Source organism: Anopheles merus, chromosome 2R, assembly GCF_017562075.2.
Source record: "Anopheles merus strain MAF chromosome 2R, AmerM5.1, whole genome shotgun sequence".
In the NCBI taxonomy this organism is placed as follows: domain Eukaryota; kingdom Metazoa; phylum Arthropoda; class Insecta; order Diptera; family Culicidae; genus Anopheles; species Anopheles merus.
Genome location: NC_054082.1, coordinates 44203057 through 44223988, shown reverse-complemented (window position 1 = coordinate 44223988; position 20932 = coordinate 44203057). Strand labels below are relative to the sequence as shown.

At 44.3% G+C, this 20932-nt stretch overlaps 1 protein-coding gene across 2 annotated transcripts in view; it reads left to right on the top strand.

The window, feature by feature from the left end:
• Positions 1-284: 284 nt before the first annotated feature.
• Positions 285-20932, top strand: part of LOC121590366 (protein crumbs) — a 31177-nt gene continuing 10529 nt past the window's right edge. For both annotated transcript variants that reach the window (XM_041909980.1, XM_041909979.1), the window contains exons 1-2: positions 285-1914; positions 16353-16493. In XM_041909980.1, coding sequence (XP_041765914.1) covers positions 1857-1914; positions 16353-16493 — 199 coding nt within the window. In that variant the 5' untranslated portion in view covers positions 285-1856. The remainder of the gene's footprint in view (positions 1915-16352; positions 16494-20932) is intronic.

The window sequence follows — 20932 nt, the reverse complement described above, 5'->3', positions numbered from 1 at the left end:
GTGTGTGCGGCACTGTAAAAGCTTAGCTCAAAAATTTATATTGATAAAATGGGACCCGATGTATCGTAATACTTCTACTTTATTTATTTTTTGTAAACAGCAACTACTAAGTTTATCTTATTTTAAAGTTCTTAAGAGCAGCAACTTGCAGTATTATAAAATTTAAGTATTTGCTCATAGAAAATTATTAACCGATTCCAAACGGCAGCCTCTACTGTTGATTTTCACCTGTCCACACCAACACTATCATGCTGCGCCTACACATACCTGCAGTTTCTAGCAGCACACGGTGGCTGCATTAGCAAGGGCTCATTTGTTTGGCCCCGTGTAGTCCCTTGCAGTGTGTTGCGCCGTTCACTGTGCGTGTAACGGGGCTGCCCGTCGTGTCATTGTGTGTTTCATTCTGTATCATTCGTTGTGCGTTGTGATTTGTGCTAAATCTTCCCATTCGTCAACCACCGATCCCCCAGAAAGGGTAGAATTCAACCTGCGTGTGAGGTTTCGTAGCAGCGGCGCAAACAGCACAATCCCACAAGGGTGCGTGAGAGCCAACCAGCTAACACACCAACACACCGGCGGGATCCATTAGCCGTGTGCCGTCACGCCGTGCGTCGTTTCTCCCGTATGTCTCGCCGTCCGGTTGTCATGGTGTTCAAACGCCAAAGCGTGTCTCGTGTCGTTGTGTAGGCACGGGCTTTCCGCAAACCGCGATGCGTACGCGAACGACGGCCGCCAGTTGAGTTCGAAGTTTGGTCGCGTACGGACGGGTCCCACACTGACGGCGGTCCGGACCAGTGGCCCTTTTTTTTAAATATAAAGCGACCGGTCAGCGTGGCTCGGGAAAATCGGTGGCAGCCCAACTCTTCCCCACATTCGTTTTACCATCACAGCTGCACACAACGCGAACACGTGTGCAAATTGGCCAGTTTGTGAAATGTGGCGCTTACCTCTAGAGGGACGTTTAATGTTTTGAAATCGAATCTTGCTGCGTTTAATGTGTAATTGTTGTGTCTGTCCCTGGGAGCATAAGAGCGTGCGGTAAAATGCGTGATCAGTGTTTACGCCCCCCATCTTTATGCGCGTTGAGATAAAACGAAAATGCTAGCGCTATAGATCCGCACAGGGAGACTCGCTTGTCTTCCCAGTTCTTTGCGTTTGTGTGTTACGTACGTCCGTGGCTATGTGTGCGTGTAAGTGGATATGTGTTTAGAAGGGCAGAAAAGTGTTCTACGAGAGAAGATGACAGATTTTGCATTTAAACAAGGAAATCATTAATCGAAGCTGCCTATCCCCTTCCTTTCTGTTAGGCGGGTTTTTGGCGATATTTAGCAACACGGGTGAAATTTTACTTCCCCCGCTTCCCGCCCCTTTTCCCGGGATTGCGACGAGAGAGTAGAAAGGAAACATCGAGCATGCGATCGTGCTCTGGCGGGAAGAAAAGCGACAACGAGCAGCATCAACGGCGAGGGTAGCTTCAAACGCCCCAATCGCGTCATCAAACGGTAGTGAAACGGTGCTCTGTGCGTGTATGTGTGTTTGTGTGTGTGTGTGTGTCCGCAGTTTTTTTTTGCGTTATCTCCTCCACCCTGCGTTGTTTTGCTTTGCACTTGTATTGTGCCGGTGGAAAATTGTGAATGTGAATACGAAGAAGAGCCTGCAAGAGATAGTGATAGTGTGGTGCGGCGGATGTGAAGCAAAAAAATATATATATTGGGAGAAAATCTAACAGGCAGTTGTGTGTGTGTGTTCACGAGATAGTCGGCGCACGAGTCGAGAAAGTGCATTGGCGGTGCATACGCCGTTCGAAAAGGGAAGGAAAGAAATCTAGACGCAAGCTACGAACCCCCCAGCGCAAGATGAGGATCCGCAGTTTGGTGCTGGCTCCGGTCACCACCCTTGGGGTGTTTGTTATTGGTAAGTGTTTGAGTTTTTCTGTTGCTGACTAGCTTTTCTTACCCATTTGGCAGCAGCTTCGTGTAAAGATAGTTTGTTGTTGGAAAGCTCCAACATGATAATAAATCACACCTCCATTCGAACACCAGGGTGCAAGGCCTATTTGCATTTCTCTACAACCAGTTTCAGTTCTACTCTCAATTCAACAAAAAAAAACATCGTAGATGCGAGCACCACTTAGGGATAGCGCGGGCAAAAAAACACAAACACCGCGCCACCTTCGAGCTGGTTTGCGCGGGTGGGTAGTGGGAGGTGTGTGTTGCAATGCAAGCGTCACCGTTGTCTAGCCCGCGTGTGCTATAGGTACCGTGCCCTGTGCATGAGTCATGCGTTGGAATTTTAACACCGTCAGCTCCATTACTACCACAGCGACAGCCGCTGATGAGGTGGTTTTAATGCCATCGGTACTCACCTCCGCAGCGACAGTCACGACGCTCCACGTTCATCGTTACAATCTTTGCTATCTCTTCCATGATGTTACGTATCGTTGAGTTTTGCATTTTTAAGTTTGATTTTATAATTAAGTATATGCTTCCATCTTTAATTGGAGCTGGTTAGAATGCGTTCCCGCCTGCGTACCTATGTACACCATGGAATGATTACATTTAAAGCCTTTTCTTGTACGTCAAACGGAGGAATATTTCATTTTACAAACATTTTATCTCCCACTAACGATCAGCGCCTTTCGGTTACAAATTCAAAGCACGAAAGACGCCCGTTTGATGGGACGAACAGCCCGGAGCCAGGTGCCTAAACCGCCGCCTAGACCTCTAACGCATACACTCACGCTACCTCTGTGTGCTACCTGTTCGCACACAACGCCAGACAAGCATAAAAGCATCGCTCCGTGCGGATGAGAAGATCGGTACAAACACATTCCAATTCCCAGCGATCGACCCCTTGGCAGCATGTAAGAACGGGGACCCTCGGAGAATCGCTTCTTAAGAAAGTGCCAACCTGTATTTGTGTTTCCAAGTGTCTGGCCGTGTGTGTGTGTGTGTGCGTGTGACTTTGAACACACACACTGTTTGCAATGGGTATACACATTTCCGTTCCCGCTCTCGCTCAAGTCACTGTATAGGGGTGGGTTTCGTGATGGTGATGATGACGGTTAAAGAACACAGCGGGAATCAGCAAAAACCAGAAATCATCATCAACCAGCGCAAGAACCACTCGGCGAAACACGGCGTACAAATGATCGCATCGTCTTCGACGTGAAGCGAAGAAGCGACCCCAGACCTCAATCGTAGCAAGCGTACTACACAAACGATAAGGGAAAGAACGAACCAAACAAAAGCGAGCAGAGGGAAAGATCGCCGTGAAAAGACACCACACGCGCACACACACACTTGCACACAAACATACATGCAGGGGTTCGTCTTTTTCGTACGGTTGAAGTCTTTCGTTTGGCGGCCCTACCTTTCACTGACCCTGCGGAGCAGCGTAAATTTTGGGTTTCTCGGATCGGTTCGGCGTGATCGTAGCAATTTTAAGGGAAAACTCTGACTGTCCTTCCCTTTCGCCTCGTAGCTAATTGCACACGGTTTTATGGTGGATCGTGGTTTGGGAAGCGATGGTGTACACTTGGGCTAGCAGTGCTCGGTTCCCTTCAAATTTGGACGGGATGGATAGCAAATCCGGGAAACAATGAAGCTATTGCGAGCAGATCACAACCAGCATGGTGTCGTAAAATTCTAATTTCAAACAACAAGACATCCCGTGCTGTTGGTGAGGCAGGTACCAAACAAATAGACATTCTGCTGACATTCAGAATCTTTGCCTCTTCCTGTTCGGTGCGTTTGCTTGGGAAGGAAGGTTCTGTGGGAACCTTTCTTTCGCCTCACTGTTAATGTGTTGATGGTTTGACTAGGAAATTACTGCTTGTTATCGGCCAGTGGGTAGTATTCCAGTGGGGAAAAAAATCATTTCCCGTACTGAAACGACATTTTAACGATCATCCGTTTCAAAAATGCTCTCAATTATTTCTGTAGATTAAGCTATTAAAATGTTATTAAGTGTGCATTTTCGCTTCATTCTTTAGCTGATGCTTATTTTTGCACAATTTACACCTCGTTCTTAATCCAATCGATTAGACATGGTGCATTAAAGCCTTTCTATTTTTACCCTTTTTGCGTGATACAATCGCGTCCTTGATAGTTGAAAGTACTAACCTCACGAGCAACGGGGTTAGAGGCTAGTAAAACAACAACTTCTCCGTGCACGTAAGAAAAACACGCGCGTACTTGAGCGATGAGACTCACGTTACACGGAGGGAGCATACGTCACTGAGGAGGTCACTTTGACAGATCGATAAATTACCGTCCCTTCCTCCATGAGTGCCGCCCATTTGCGATCGATACACGTTCCGGCACGGAAACCGATGCCATTTAGCATAATGCAATTAGCACAATGCAAACGATTCGCTTTGTCTTGCCGTTTGCTTGAGGCATAAATTCCCCAAAGGAATGTGCAACATTTCATGGGATTTGTTATTTATTCCCTCAACAAAACATTCCACCTTTGAATGCTTACTGCCTTACTTTTTGAGAGACAAAAATCTGACATAAAACGCTTGCGCTGTTGCTATCCTGCCGCGTGAAATGTTTTGGCCTCACATTCTTTGGAGAGATTAATGTTCGAGAAGTAAAAATAAACCACAACCCAGGTCCACTCCATCCTTCCACCATGGAAACCGTTTCTCTATTGAGCTTCTTTCAAAACTTCTTTGCAAGCAGCATTGCGCTGCTCCCCGAACCTGACAAACTTTCGCAACATGGCGTAATCTCTCGCGCATATATGCTTTCTTTCACACCTCAGCGTAACAGCACGCTCGATCGTTCGTTCGGTCGTCATTCGAATGCCAGCTCAGTGCGGTCCACCGAAAGACGCAGAAGAACTAAAAGCCATCGCAACCCGTTGGCCCCAAGGTTGAAAGCACTCAGCTTCGGTCACCCGATGCCGGACGGCGCAGAGAAATGAGGCCACCGCCAAAAGACCACCACTTACGGCGGGCCCAGCGGAAGAACTTACGGCCTGAAAGCGAAGCCTTCACAGCCGCTCCCTCGTAAACCGGATGGTTTGAAAGTGTACACAGCCAGCGTCGACTCCTTCCTTCCTTGTGGCGGCTGTGCCGGTGACCGCAATGACGCGACGTCAATTCCGTGGTTCCACTCGAAAAGGGGCATCGAACATCTTGATCTGGGGCAAGCTCACCTCGGCTGTGTGTAGAGCGTCCAGAACAGGCCGGTGGCGTCCCTTAAACCGATAGCACCAAGCAAAACCAAACCTGTTTCTGGTGCTGGTTTTTTGACGGGGCTATTTCGGGGTTTCACGTTTCATGGGGGTGTCCCGTGGAATAGGGCGCAAGGGACGGAATCGGTGGTGTATACAAGCGAGCAAGTGAAGGCACATTCTTGCGCATCGAAAATCGATCAGAGATCGTCTGGCAGGCGTGACCTTTTTTCCCCCCATTTTGCTCTGCTTTTCATTTAAGCTGAAGGCATTTAAGACGGAACCGCACGGAGGATCATGTGTGTGGGAGATGTTTTACGTCATGAATAGCATCTAAGACATGGCCGGTGAAAAGAGCCGGTTTCGATTAACGAAAGGATGTTGCGGTTTAATGGGTCTTCGTTTGGTCATTACTTGGAGATTTAGTTAATTTTTACAAGCAAACAGTTTTATTTTTTGATTGCTCCACTATACTCTCCCTGTAAAAAATGTCAATGAATGAAAAAAAATCACTAAATCGTTTACAGGAACCAGTGTTTATAAGCAACATAATTAATTGAAAAACAAATATCTTCATGCATGAATTCGACTACGAGCTTCTCCACGTAGCTAAACTCGCAACACCGTACACCGAATGGGTCAACCATTGTTTTACAATCTCCCACACCCACACGCGATAAGCTCCATGCGGTGGAAGAAAAACAACACCAGCAAGCTACCGAAACCACCCACTAATTAAGCCATTTTTGTACACACGGTTTCAATTTTTCACACCTTCACGCGAATCGCATGTACCGTTCATTTGCATGCCGAATCGGGTTAATCGACATGCCGACCTCGAACTCCTCATATGCCCAAATGACTGTCGTTTTACGGAACGTTCAAGCTGGTAGAATAGCGCACTTTTTGGGAAACAAATATGGTAATGATTCATCTAGTTACTGTTGCGGGTGCAGCAACCGCAAGTTGATGGTTGTGTTGACTGCCTGTATGCGTTGCCATGGTTGCCGCCACTTTCATAGATTCGTGTGTTTGATGTCGCTCAAACCAATTCACCATTCCACCAACCGTGTACGCACTGCTCGCTGCACTGGCAACCAAATTCAAATAAACAGACTAATTGCACATACACCGATGAATGACTTTCGCCCTATGCGAGGTAACAGTAGTGACACAAACTTATAGCGTTGCCTGCAACTGTTTTTCTTCATATTACTGGGCGGTAAGGTTTGCAGCCGGTCCCGTTGTTGGGGTTTATACAATTATTTGTTTATGTTTTACGACGAGCTGCAGTACTGTCGCTAAGGGAACGGGGAAGGGTAAGGTAATCGAAAGGGTGGTTTTATGCAAGGTTTTACTTGGCTGAAAACGAGGTAGCCAAAACAAGCAACGTGTTTAAATGAATGTTTTAAAATATAAGTAAACAAACTGCTCAATGTACTGAATGCTTTATATAAGAGTTCACCTTGTAGCTGTTCTATGCTATTCTATACTGAAGTGAATATAAAAAGTTATTTTTATACACTTCTTTGTACGGACATGTTAATAACTTATAGAGGTTTTTACATGTAGTTTTTTAATTGTAAGACCGCTTGTTTTAAAATAATGTCTAAAATATTGGTAATGGTTTCACAACTATCATTTTATTCTCCAAAAATGTGGCATTAAAAACACCCTATCATAAAGTTGTCTATATGAATATGAGGCCGTCTTACATACATGCTGTAAATCAGGTTGTAAATCAAACCTGTTCCAGCCCATGTGCCAACAATGCAACGATTATTGCACTATTCACTCGCTCACTCACCCAACCTTTTGTACTCGGCAATGCACCTTTTTACCCTGCCAAACCCAGATTTTTTTCCATACCGCTTCTATATACAACCTTTCTTTGCCTTATCTCATCAGGTGGTTCGCTTGAATGGAAAAAGGGGGCTCTTTTTTCCACCGACATTTGAAAACGGTTGATGGGAAGTGGCACCAATTGCTACGCACCAGTGGCATCGAACCAAACCCAACATTGTCAACGAGCGGGTGTCCTCACCTGAGCGCTGCATTTTTAACACCCACACACATCGGTTGGGCACGGTGTGTGTGTGTGACAATGTGCATCGAGCTACTGCTACTACTTTAAGTGGATAATGTGGTACGGAACATCGTGTTTTACTCATATTTTTCCCAAGCGTACAGGCACGTCCTTTTGCGAAGAAACTGACCACTTAAAGCACTTAAAGTAGTATCGATTTTATCGCACTTCGACCCTGCCGAGTCGAATATCACCTAGGGTGGATGTGTTTGAAGTTCAAGCTGCAATCGGTGTGTTGTGGAGTTGGACCGGGAAGTGAAAAAACACCCTACATACTACGTACTACCACAAAATGGATGTAATAAAGTACATCAAATGCGGTTGTTTGTTGGGCACCACGCATAATCTGCCTAGTGCTTCTTTTTGCCTTCAGCCGACGCTGGTCGACTGAGTCACGTGACCACCTTTCGCCTTATGACCTCATATTTGTCCTCAATGTTTTCTACCTATATCCTTTTATTCTGTTTTTAGCACCTTCTCCAAAGGCCGTGTGCTAATTACCGTCTTACGCTACTTACCGGGGGATGGTTATGAAAGTAAAAAAGAACTCATTTGCACCCAAGCAGAGCCCAAAAGGAGCGCAAAGTGTGCGCCCCAAGATTTGTCGCCAACCTTTATCTCTCGCGCCCCCATGCGACATGCAAACGAAATAATAACAGTACCAGAGCTACCAGAGTATTTAGATCGAATTTCGTTAACCGCCGCACCAACCGCACCGTATGCTAATGATGTTGCTGAATGGTGAGAATGGTGATTTGTTTGCTGCGTATGCTGTGGCTAGCAGGAGTTGCCTAATGTCGGCATTTTGCCACTAATACGCGGCACACTCCAAACACTCCACGACACAAGCCGCGATTTCTTCGATAAGACCAAATGACCCAATCACACACAGAGTGGCGCAATGGACGGGGAATCGTAGCAAAACCACTTCGTTTAATACTTAATGATCTTGCAGGTGAGTGAGCTAAAGTGAGTTTTGATTGCGGCATGCACCGTGCGATGAATGGAACGATATGATTGATAATGTATCAGTTTTACTGAGCAATTTCTTTGAAATAATAATTATTTTCCCTATCAAGCGATGCTTGCACGTGCACGAAATTAAAATTTGAAGCGGTCTAAAGACATAAAAAAAAACTCGTCAACACACCCACAAAACCCATTCGTAATCTGATCGACCGCCATTCATCTGCTCCGCGTGCAGCTGAGTGACACACCGTGACAGCTTTACTAGAGCCACTGAAAAATCGGAGAGGGATGGTGAATTTTAGTGAAAAATGCCGCGGAAGCATTCCACCTAAAGCACGTTAAAATATGGCCGTTCAGTGCATGGTTCGCTTCTTTTTTTTACTTCTTTTTTCAATACTTACATAACTATTACGACCGGCTGCATTTTGTGTATGAACGATCTGTATGGTAGGTATTGCGTTCGGCCAGACGGCGTTTGGGGAGCCCTCAACCATAATAATACACGTGATTGATCTGTTAGCGGGGCTGGGGGGCTCGGTATCGCTTCGGTTTTGTGATTTACTCGAGACTCTATTTCGTTCGAGTTTCGGTCTCTTTTGCACCGTACGTTTGGTGCATATGATCGGGGTTTTCCTTTCGCTACATCTGCAAAAAGGTTTTCCTAATTTAGTTCCCAAAAATTGAGAATTATTTATATTTTTGATGGCTTGTTGAGCACTGCATGCAGTGTTAAGTAATAGTTAATTGAACACCATTGTAAAATAAATCTATCCAAAATCTTGTTGTAAAACTACATTTTACAGTTTTCCGAATTCCGAATATTTTTCAATATATACAATATACAAGGCTTTCAAAACTGTTATTAATATTGTTTGAAGAAGTTGTATTTGGTTTTGTCACTTATTTTTTGTATTTTTATCCATAACCAATAATTCAATAAGCAAATTGTGGAGGCCCATAGAACAGATAGCACAAGAACGCTTTCTGACGTAAATTTATATTCAACTTCCAAATTAAAATACCTTACACAATAATGATTCAATCTCGATCGAAACACTGTATAACTTCATCTGAGCAATGCCTTTCATGATTTATCCTGCTTATTTATTTTTCATTCCTTCCAAAACATACATCCGACAATGCAAAACAACACTTCTCTCTAAGTGACTGTTTTAATGCCGAAAAAACAATACATAAAACACACCGCACGGCTCTGAAAAAGAAAGGAAACGATCATTTGTTTACCAAACTGCCCCAAACTGCTCCCAGTTACTCCAAGATGCAACATACTTACCAGTACACGCCATTCCACATACATTCCAGCGTCTGTTTATGCTTCTTCCTGCATCATTATACCGCGAAGCCTTAACTGCGCCATCATTAGGAACAACCGACAAAGTGCAGCCACTCCATTAGCGTCTTTTAATGATACTTCCTCGACCAGCAGCACTACGACGACGACGACGACAGCGTCGACGATGGATATGTGAACAAAACGTGATCGATGGACGAGCGAAGCTGAGGAAATCAAATGCAACATTGTTGAATGCGCTTTAGCGCTCCGAAGAATGTGGCTTCTTCATCATTTGAATTCGTCGTTTCGAGTCTAGAATTCTATAGCCTACTCTACCGTGCGCGTTAAGTTTATTTTCTGCACGAATCGAAAGCTTTCAATAAGTTCATGCAGGGCAAAAAGGTGGTAATTTATTTCCCCACCATCGACATTGCGTGCATGAATCGACCAACAAATCACGTCTGCCGTACACCGATTGGTCGTGAGATTAGATTTGGTTTACAGTTTTGGTGCACGATCTTGCGCTTGCTCACGATCGAAACTACCGGAATCGGCTCCAAACGTACCTGTACAGTGCCATGACGCTTTTTTGTGGGAACGGGTGTTTGATCGAATGTGCATACAGTGAATCTTAATTGTAATCACCACCATTAGTCTGTAGGAGAAATGGGTTGAAATTGAATTGTGCTGTTTGCCGGCACATGTTTCGTAATTAGACGCGATCGTAATTAGAATCTTAGAACTACAAGCACCCACTGTAATGAACCTGCGAACATTGAACCTTGGAAGTCACGGGGAAAGCCCGCACATCACCTTCGTACATCGGTGTTCACGCCAGGGAGGAACCATTTGTCCACAGATTATTTACACCCCGAGCCACGCCGGCCCGATGGGAAGCGGTGATGTAAAAGTTACGCATCGCGAGATTTTCTGTCAAGTGGTTTCAGTGGTTTACTTCAGTTCGGATTCGTTTTATTTTCCTTCGCCTTCGCTTTCATACGCACCACTCCCGCATCATGCAATAGTGGCGCAGCGCACACGAGGAGGCGAATTTTGCGCGACATTTGTTTTGGTTCACGGGGCACGTAATTATGCTGCAACGGGCCGCACTGCTCCAACCCATCCGGTTGTTGGGGTTGTGTTTTGCCCAAAAGATTTAACGCTTTTTCTTTTTTTGGGAGTGGATTTGCAACGCCAACTAAGTCGTCGTACGCTTCATTGTGACTGTCAAGCGGAAATAAACTAGCAGTTTAAGTCGTGGGTTAGTTATTTCACCTTTGGTGGTTTGGAAAACAGCCGCGCCCTCGAACAAACCAGATCTAATGTAACGAAATACTTACACAAACAAAAGGCAATAAAAATCAATCAAAGGACAAAATCAATCGCAACAAGCAATTACTGGCATCGATTATCTCCTGTCTGATAAGCGACCCAGAAACGGCACGTACCGCTCCAGGGTTGTTTTACAACCTCTCTTTTATTTGCTGTCCGTTTGTCGTTTGCCCCTCGATTGCAATAATCAAACACGCTCGCAAACTCAGATTAGCAGTCGGTAGGTGTGGAATGACAAAAAAAACATCAACTCGCTCTACATGAACGTTATCAGTGGCGTAGGTGGAAAAATATAAAGATACATATCGATGTTCCTGTCAACTTCGTATTGTGACTAAAATAACCTACCTTGCACGCGGCAAAACAGATAAGATATCTTTTCTCTTCTTCAAAGTGTAACAGCATAAAATGAACCACGACACGATAGCTAAACTGACCTTGAGAGAAAAGCCCTTTTTATTTTAGAATATATATCAACAACTCCTCTTAAGTTAAACCATTTGAATATTTGATTGATTCGTTTTGATTCGTTAAAATGTGGATCGTTTAATGCTTTTGGCGATCGGAAAGGAAAATCTGATTAACACTCATTTTGCGCAAGGTCACACTGTGCTGCAACCTCGACCATGCAGCTTTTCACCCCACAGCATTTTCACCCACCATGGTTTCACTTTCGTTGTTGTCCAGCCAAACAACAAACCTTCACGTAACCTCTTGCAATGTGATGTATCTCCATTTGGCTTTCCATTATCGCTCCGCCTCCGCAATTGGCGGCGGTGATAGAAAAACGATCTCTTTTTTGTTTTGTTTTTTTTTCTACTTGCAAAACACCTTGAAAGAAGTAGATCCATTTTCCGACTTTATCTCAACAGGTAGCGCTACAAACAGTGTGTGTGAGAGAGAAAAACAGAGAGAGAGAGAGAGAGAGAGAGAGAGAGAGAGAGAGAGAGAGAGAGAGAGAGCCGAATACAAATAAAACACGGTCATTAACCCAACGAACTCACGCGGTGTTGGGGTGCGCAAATTATCTTATTTTTACCGAACAGATTCGCCGATTTCCTCTTTCACCTTCGCGTTAAACCGTGTGGCGAAAATTAGCGAATGGCAAGAGCAGGGAGAAAACAACAACAAACGAGAACAATCATTGCAGGAGAGCCTTTTGGATTAATTCAGTTTGCTTTTTACACCTTTCACCCAATTAACTACATCCATCAGCAGTGTTAACATGCATATGCAAAGAGATGAACGATTGCACTGAATTAATTGGAATGTAATAGTCGGCTGATTGGTTGCTGGCTTTGTGATGTGCATATCACTTGCAATTCATTGCGATACATTTGTTTTCCTTTATTGTTTAAAATCACGAAAGATCAATTCCGCGACCTTCTACGAAATGAAGTCTCGTATTACTTTCCTGACCTTGGAATTTAATCGTTCGCTTTCTGTTTCACCGTGTTTTGGCTATTTAGTGTACTACTGGAAAGTTTTACAGCCAAGGCTCGTGTAAACTAAACGGTGGAGGCGTTCAAGCATCCTTGGCTGCAGTATGCACGTGTTGCATCCACCAGCATACGAACTTCGACACGGTCAATGTCGATCGATCGCACACGATTGGCACGCACAAACTAGCTTAACCGAGCATTTGGAAGCAGCACTGGTAGCCGAGATCAACAGCAGCAGCCCTAAAACGATGTCATTCTGTTTTATGTGAGAGACTTGTGCAATGCTTAACAGGGCATAGCTAATGCGTCACCCTAGAATATGTGCACCATTTGCACAGTGTCACGTGTTGTAGCGTAAGCATAGCATATTGCACGAAAGGCTTAAGTATGTGCTTAGAGATTATCTCTCTTTGCATGGTGCATGATCTAATTCGTGTACCCATTAATCAACTATTATCTTTATCGGAGCATCTACAGTTTACCTACGAGTAGTATAAAATTAAGTAAAATTCCCCAGAAACCAGGCCTAATACAAACCCTTTAAATGCAAAGTTTCTTTTGATTGTCTAATTGATTGCTTCAACATCTTTATATGACGCATTAAGCAAATATGTTCAACTCTTCTAACCATGGCAAGATTAATGATCAGCCAGATGAATCACGGCTCGGTACACACTCTTTGAAGACAATGCGACTGCATAATTAATGTTCATTACCGGAAGCACTTTGTTTGTTTACCCTGCAGCAGAGCAATACCTTCTTGCCGTCTTTGCGGTTCGGTAAAAGATTTGCAATCCCTCCATATAGTCCACTCCAACCAAACTGCGCCGGCATATATTAAAACACAAAAGCCTTCACCTTAAAGAGTAGTACGACTGGTTTGTTTGCCACTTTGCAAACACAAGATGCCTCCAAACAGAAGACAAACAACGGAGGAACGGAAACGGTAGCGCAACTATTGTTCTACCAATCGGAACCGGCGATACAATTGCAAACAGTTTCATTAAACTATTAGTCACTTACGAATGCAAAACGCATCTTTTTTTCCTAAATGCATTACAAACGCGCTTTTATTAATGCTTCGAAGGGTGATCCTTGATCCTTCTAAGAAGATTTTACCATCTTCTTTAAGGTTTGCTGACCGGTTACGGTCTGCTGTTTTTGAGTTTGGTTCATACAATTCCGTTTTCAGCTCAAGATCTACGATCGCGTTGACCAATGCGTATCGCTGCCGAGACTGGCTGCCAAGCTTACCGAACCGTGACCACCGTGACGGCACTGACCCCAAAATGTACGGTTCTACTCACTTCAACACCATTGTAAAGTTCATTCCCTAGCAGTGCCGGGCGACGGTTAATCTTAGACCACATAGCATAGATAAATGGTTTCGGCGTGATCGGCATCACATGCACCCACCTACTCACTGCTCGGTCGGCACAGCTTTTGCTGCATAGTACCGTCAATGCAGCAATGAATCAGCGTAGAAACTGTGTAGATGGAATGTATTTGCGACCAGTTTGTGCAGGCGACTGACCAGGCGATGGTTCATTTCTATCCGATTCACAAACATTGACATTAATTCGAAACATAGCAACGTGACGTTTGGTATTTCTTAATCTGGGGCGCACGCGCTCCGAAACTGTTTTGAAACGATCGGAAATGAGTAACGCATTTTCTAAATGTTCTTAAGTATCGTTCTTTTATAAATCATTATAAACATGATCTTAAATTGTTTAAAATACACGATCATTATGTGAATATGAACTTTCTTAGTCTTTATATATAGTCAACATTCATTTCTAAACCATTATTTATGAATTCAGCGAAAAAAACTACCTTCAATTTGAATATCACACCTTCTTACCGACAGCTCAGCTCATTACATTGATTCACTTAACGAACCAAAGGAAATCCCTCAAGTGATCGCTAATTAAACTCTAATCCCACCCATCTCTCATTCTCCTGCCACCAAACCACTGGACCGCATATCTGGTCGCCTATTTTTCTCACGATCCCCTATCCGGGGCGTCATTTGTTTGCCCCTTATTATTTTTCGCCTCAGATTCCGCCGCCTTACCGTGGCGGAAAAATTCGCCGCATTATGACCGGTCGATATAACGCCTGTTTTCACTTTCACGTACATGACAACTTTCTTCGATCGCAATAGCAACCACCGGGCGGTGAAATTGTCTTTAATCCATGCACGCAGTAAATTTGTGATGAAAATTACATTCCGTATTACGAGGCCCTGCACGCTGCCACCGTCAGCTGCCGAGCTGAGGTGCACCAACCCAAAACGCGCCTCTACCGAGCTATTAACATTCATGGGCAGCATGTTAATGAAATTATCTTCACCTGCTTCAGTTTTGCTACGCAGCATCGCGCAGGTGGGAAATAACTTGAAACTGTTCCACGACCGGTGGTCTCGAACCGCATGGCGTGTGGTGCCTGGGAAAAGCGGGAACACCAGCACGGGTAGCACTCAGCATGGCTGAGAAAGTACGAAACAATGCGTTTGCATAAGACTCGGCGATGGCCGGGACGATAGATGTTGTGACAGAGTGGCGGCATGTGGTGACGGAGCGTCATGTCACCGTTATGATGGAGAAAGATCACGCGATCAGCATATGACGACAAGGTTGTGACAAAAAAACGAACAATATCTTCCATCGCCCGCTAACACAGCTACTCTTGCTTGGCGTAAGGCGGGACAGATGGATAGAAAATTATGCGAATTTCTAGCGGGGCTTGATGAGATCCACTGAATGGATTAATCTATCGACGTGACGATTACGTTGTGTGTGTGTGATTTTGTGGTGAGTGTGGTCTGGTAAAAGTGGGTGAAAAATAAATTGATGTGTCTAACAACCGAACGTGTTTTGGAACGCCGTTTTGCGTCTCCGTTCGTAGGTTTGTTCGGTTGTCAACCTCCCAGTGCTGAACGCTGAAAACGTCGCCATGACAAGGGATTTTAAATAAAAGATCGACACCTTTTTGTTACTCTCCGGTTCCAAGACCCAGAGATTCTTAAAGCAATCAACTGTTTCTGCAATGTCATGACTTCTATCTACATAACGGTATGTCTGGGTCTTCCAAATGACCAAACGGTTTGACTCATTGGTAGAAGTATGTTAAATCATAAATGCGATAAAGATACAAGCAGTTGCGGATTGACACGACCAGAGGCCCTACGCGGTCACACGCCTTTCTGAAGTGTCGAGCAAGAAGTTGTATGAGGAATTCTGAACTAGAGAAGAATTCAGAATCAAATTTACTTGTGAGCGGAGGATGGGTTTCTTTTTTTGGGACCCCACGCGTCTGCTTATTTTGCGTAGTTCCCGATGTATCCGCCCATGGATACAAGTGTATTTAAATTGCTCCCTATCCGGAACCGTCCTCGATCATCGATCTGTTCATACAAACGGGTACGCGTAATTGCCGTGTTACATTATAATTGTTTACTTCTAATAACAACTGTTGTACATTAAGCCGATTATCTCAAAGCAATCAAATACTTTTAGCATCGTCACCCGAAATAAATTGTTGTATGCAGTTTCACAAAATTTCTACTGGTTACATATCTGGTAAACCATCAAGATCAAGATTATCAAGATCATTCTCCAGCAAATACATATACTGAGTCCAAACCATAAAAGCCAAGTAAGAGTTGCTCTATATTCGAGTTAATCTTTCAAACAACTCAAGTCATACAGACCACGCAAAATGCCTAAAACTCGACGCCTTCGTTCTAGACATCTTCTTCTACTACTAAAAAATCATTTCAGCACATAAAAGCAACCAACTCCGAAATGTTTTGGCATTTACTCGGCTTTGGTATTCGCATTAGTAAGCTAACCTTAAGACCATTTTCAATCCAAGAATCAGACACTAACAATAATACACCCATAAAAACAACCCGGGGATGAAGAACACCGTTCCGTTAATTTATTGCTACCGAATTCGTAATAAATTGCATCGCCAAATAGATCGCTTTAATTTAATGTTTCATATTTTTTGTTCTGTTTGTTTCGCTCTCCTTTTGCAGTGATGCTTCAGTGCTCGGTACAGACCGTGACGGCGATACAGACGGAAAAGGAAGCCTACTTCAATGGATCTGCCTACCTGAGGTTAAAGACGCCAATGACCCTATGGAGCTATTCGGCGATTAGTTTCAAGTCGTGCCGAGGTAAGTCCGCGCCGCGTTGAGGCTTTTTTGCTATTCTTCTTCCACTTCCTGTTTCCACAAGAGAGATCTCCTTCTCACTGGCCTGCCACCCAGTGTGCCAATCACGGACGTGGTGGTTCTGTTTGTGCAACGGTAGCACGCCAACGGCCACTTTCAAGTTCATGGGAAAGGGTCTTGTTTTTTTTTTTGTTATACGCGCAGTTGGGTGGGCATGGGTGGAAAATTCTGCACTGCAATCTGGTTGGGGGCATCGTTGGGACCTCTCTTTCTATCACTCTCGCTCTCCACTATCTATAGAGGGAAGGAATGTTTTTCCGCAACGTCTAGAACAACGGCAGCTCCAAACAGTCCACGGTCAGTTGACGCTTTCGTTACGCTTCGCCTGCAGGCATCGACAAACCGTACCTCTAATAAACTGACCCCTTCCCGTGCCTCCTTCCACCCAGCTGACCGCAACATCGAATGGCTAAATCCACGGTTCGGTGCAGCCCCTCCGGGGGGATGGGCGGTTTCCGTAATGAAAAACCATAATAAAATTGAACCAAAAAAGATGACCGGGGCTCGATCGTCGCTGCGGACAATCGCTAGTTGTGATGCGCCAATGCTCTCCCCCGTTCGTGCAGTGTTTGGAAGGGAGTAGTTCACCGAGTAAGACAACCTCCCGCCTGAACGTTCCACGGGCTAGAATGATGCAATTTCAATACCATGAGCACGTGGAGCGCGTTTCGTTTTGCTATAGCTAGCCTTGCGGTTTGGTAGAGTGTATGTAACGGTAGCGTAATCGAAGCACATAAACACAAAGCACGGTGCAAAGCGAAACCGAAAAAAGAAGCGGTTTAATTTTGCGATAGGTTGGTAAATAAAGCCCACTCTAGAGGGTTGAAAAAGGGGGGGGGGAACAAATCACTGTGCTTGCGCAGAAGAGTGATCAACAGTCCGTTTTGCCAGAATGGAAAAGCGGAGAGTAGGAATAATAATGGGCTCATGTTTGCTATTCAATGAGAATGAAGCGGTTGGCTTTTATTATGATAGCTTATTAAGTCGCTGCTTGCGAGAGAATGAGACAAAACGAATTTAATCTCAGCTGCGCTCGAAGTCTAAAACAAAACGTAAAAAATCATCTCCAAAAAAAAGAGGAAAACACTTTTCCGAGCCTATTCTTGCTATCAACGTGCATTAATGAAAAGAGTGCGATATGAGCTATCTGTTATTTTATGTTGTTTATTTTATATGTTTTCTCATAAGCAGTTCATCCTATCGAACCATAAATTCCACAACAATGGTAATGGTCTCAGGGAACATTTGAAGCTTTCGCTGTGATGAAAAACAGTGCCACCATTGTTCGTACGATCGTCACACCGCGCTCACGCTCAGCCGGCATGTTTGTACCTTTCGATGGAAACAGGTATGGGTGTGCTTGTGATATTTGAATACCGCCCTTCAAAAACAATCCGACAGAAAATCCCATCCATGAGAAACAACCGAAAATGAATAATGACGCGAAACACATTCCGATCCAAATAATTGGAACATTCTCTTCTAACGGACACTTTCACTGTCCACTGCGTACTCTCACCGCGTGAAATCGAACACAGTCATCCGCACGAAAGGGAACGGATCTGTTTTTTGGGATGCAAAATGCTTCAATAACAAACAAAAAACAATCACACCATCTCTCAGACACTTTTCCGATGTACAATGTAATGATTGCATTGGAGGGGAGCTGTAAGAAAATTTAATAGACCGGAAAAAAGGCGTCGTTTCGTATCGACTTCAATGTTCGTGCGTTTGTAGCGCAAGGTGTTTTGAGCGGTCTAACGCTTCCCAAAAAATACATCGAGAAAGGATAAGGGTGTGGTTGCGTTTTGTACGTGAATCGGAAAGCAACAGTTCCGTTTTTGTTGGTAAGACTGGTATGTGCGAGCGATGAATTTGAGATCAAAAATTTCTCTTTCATCGTCGATCGGTGAAGCCATTAATCACACACTTGCTGCACCTTGTGTAAAGTCACACCCTACAACCATGTAAGAAAGTAACATCCTAACATGGAAACGATAAGGCTAATTCAAATTTACCCTAGTGTGACGGGAGAGATGCTGTGTATTGAACTGTGTGTTCTCTTGCATTTGTATACTTTTGCTTACAAGTGCATGTTTGTGGATATTAATTAGTTGCAATCTGTGTACCTTAAGATGCGATGGTAATTAATACTGTTGTATTGATGGTAAGTGTTTACGTGCACAAGCAATAAAAAACTGAAGCAAAACATCTAAGCAATTTTGATGTAATAGTATTACCTGATCAATAAACAGAGTGGCATAAAATGAGTCTCTACTGCTGTCCGTTAAAATCTTCATAATTTTGAGGTAAGCAAACCATCATTTCCTCATTATGCACTATATTTATACGTTATTATAATGCATTGAGATAATCAAACGAAAACCAATCTAAACCCACCGTGCAGGATTTATCTTTTTATGACTTCAGGAAAATTGATAATTTGATCTTTGAACTACATTTGGGGTGATCATGAATATTGATCGAGAGTAAATCTCGGTAAAAACCCTTAAACAAAGATATCTAAATTTATTCCACAAACGACCGACATGTTTAACGCACACTATTAAAGCAGTATTAATTCCCATTCCCGCTCGTACTAATAATACCTCGCAAAACTTCATTTTCCCATACTGAAAACGATTCACAGCACATCCCAAACTAAATTACACATCAAGTTGAGTCATGCATCGTCATCGTCGTTTATGGCACACGGCCACACTAACGGTTCGTCGAGTCTGCATGCAACCACCAAAGCTGCACCAACTGCATCCAAACGGTGGTGGTTTACGTTGCGCCATACTCGCATACATGAATGTTCTGTTGTGCCAATGTTGCAAATGTACGAAATTAGTGCCACCTTCAATAGCGCATGTGCGAAGTATGCACATACAAAGCAAACCAACTGCATTGTGCCCATGTTTTTGGGGTTGTATTTAATTCTTGCAAGCTCAAACAATCCATGCAGAAGTTAGCTCGCATGCTAGCCCAGACATGCGCAGCTGCGTTGCCCGACTCATTTGTTGACTCACTATCGTTATGCGGCAAACCTACACGATCGGCCACGGTATTTTGAACGCATATTTCGGTTGCATTTGCTTGCGGAACGAAAACCGGATTTTTGGTCTCCGGCGTTTTTTTTGCGTCAGCACCTTTCCGCTGTAGTTGGCATACCCTTCTTGCCGGTTAGGCCCCAAAATAGGCCACACGGAAAGGCAAAATAGGAAGTAGGCGCTTGTCGAGTGTCACGCGCAAAGCAAATTTCGAGACATTCCCTTTCGGGCTGCAATGGTGTGAACTGGAGCTGCTTGAAGCTGATCTTGTCCCTTCTCGCAAGCGCACACACTGCTAACAGAGTTTCCCGTTCCGGTCACATCGCCCATTAACCCTGTTTCCGTGTTTGCGATCCCGACGTGTGTGTGTAGATATTCTTTATTGCTCCAATAGCAAACCAACGCCAGCAGTTCCAGTTCAAGATATTGCCCTCCTAACGTGGCGTCAGGGAGAAATGTGTGACCACTTCAACACACACCGACACTTGTTTTGTTTTTTCGAAGATCCGTTAGTGGAAAGGAAACAACTCCTTCCTGTGTTGCGTGCTATAAACACCGACCCCGTGGTGCAATTCTGAACGATGTGACAGTTTAGAGAGCGAGCGCTAAGAAAGCCGTGACGTAGCGCATTTCGGTGCGTTTTGCGGCTTCCCTTCCGTTAGACGGGGGGCTGCTCTAGTCGTTTGTTTTTTTCCAATCCTCTCCCTCTTCCCCGCTAACCATGGTTCCCGTTCACCGTGTATGTGACCGAGTGGTGCTTAAAACGGTTCATTGAAGCCACGGACAAATAACGCGCGAGTGACAACGGCCGGACACCGACAAACGCTGACCATGCGCAGCCGCTCGCACATGTTTTGCTGTACTTGGGGAAAATGAGTTTTGGTTTTGTAGGGGTTTTTTCTCATGTTCATGCTTCGTGTTGGGTGCATTTTTCGTTCAGCTTCATTCAATGTACACACATGCTCTGCCCCCAGTGTAGCGTAGTTCCTTTTTTCCGGACGGCAGCCATTCATCGTGGGTGACAAATTAGGTGTGTCGCGCCAAACTGGGTCACAAACCACACGGGATGAACTAATTGCTTCCTGGTCAAATCATTCACAAATGAGCTTCAAACTCACGAAATTTGAGCGAGTGGACCAACATTGGGGTTGAAATGATCATTTGTGTAATAACACCACAAGTACAGCCGTTCAGCTAATGAGTAGAGCATAACCAACCTCAAAGATCCGCAATCCGCAAAGATTCAAAACGGATCTGCACTTAACTCTCCAGTTTATGATGCAAACAAAATGGGGCCATTGTCTTGTAGCTAGCCACATTCCTGGCATT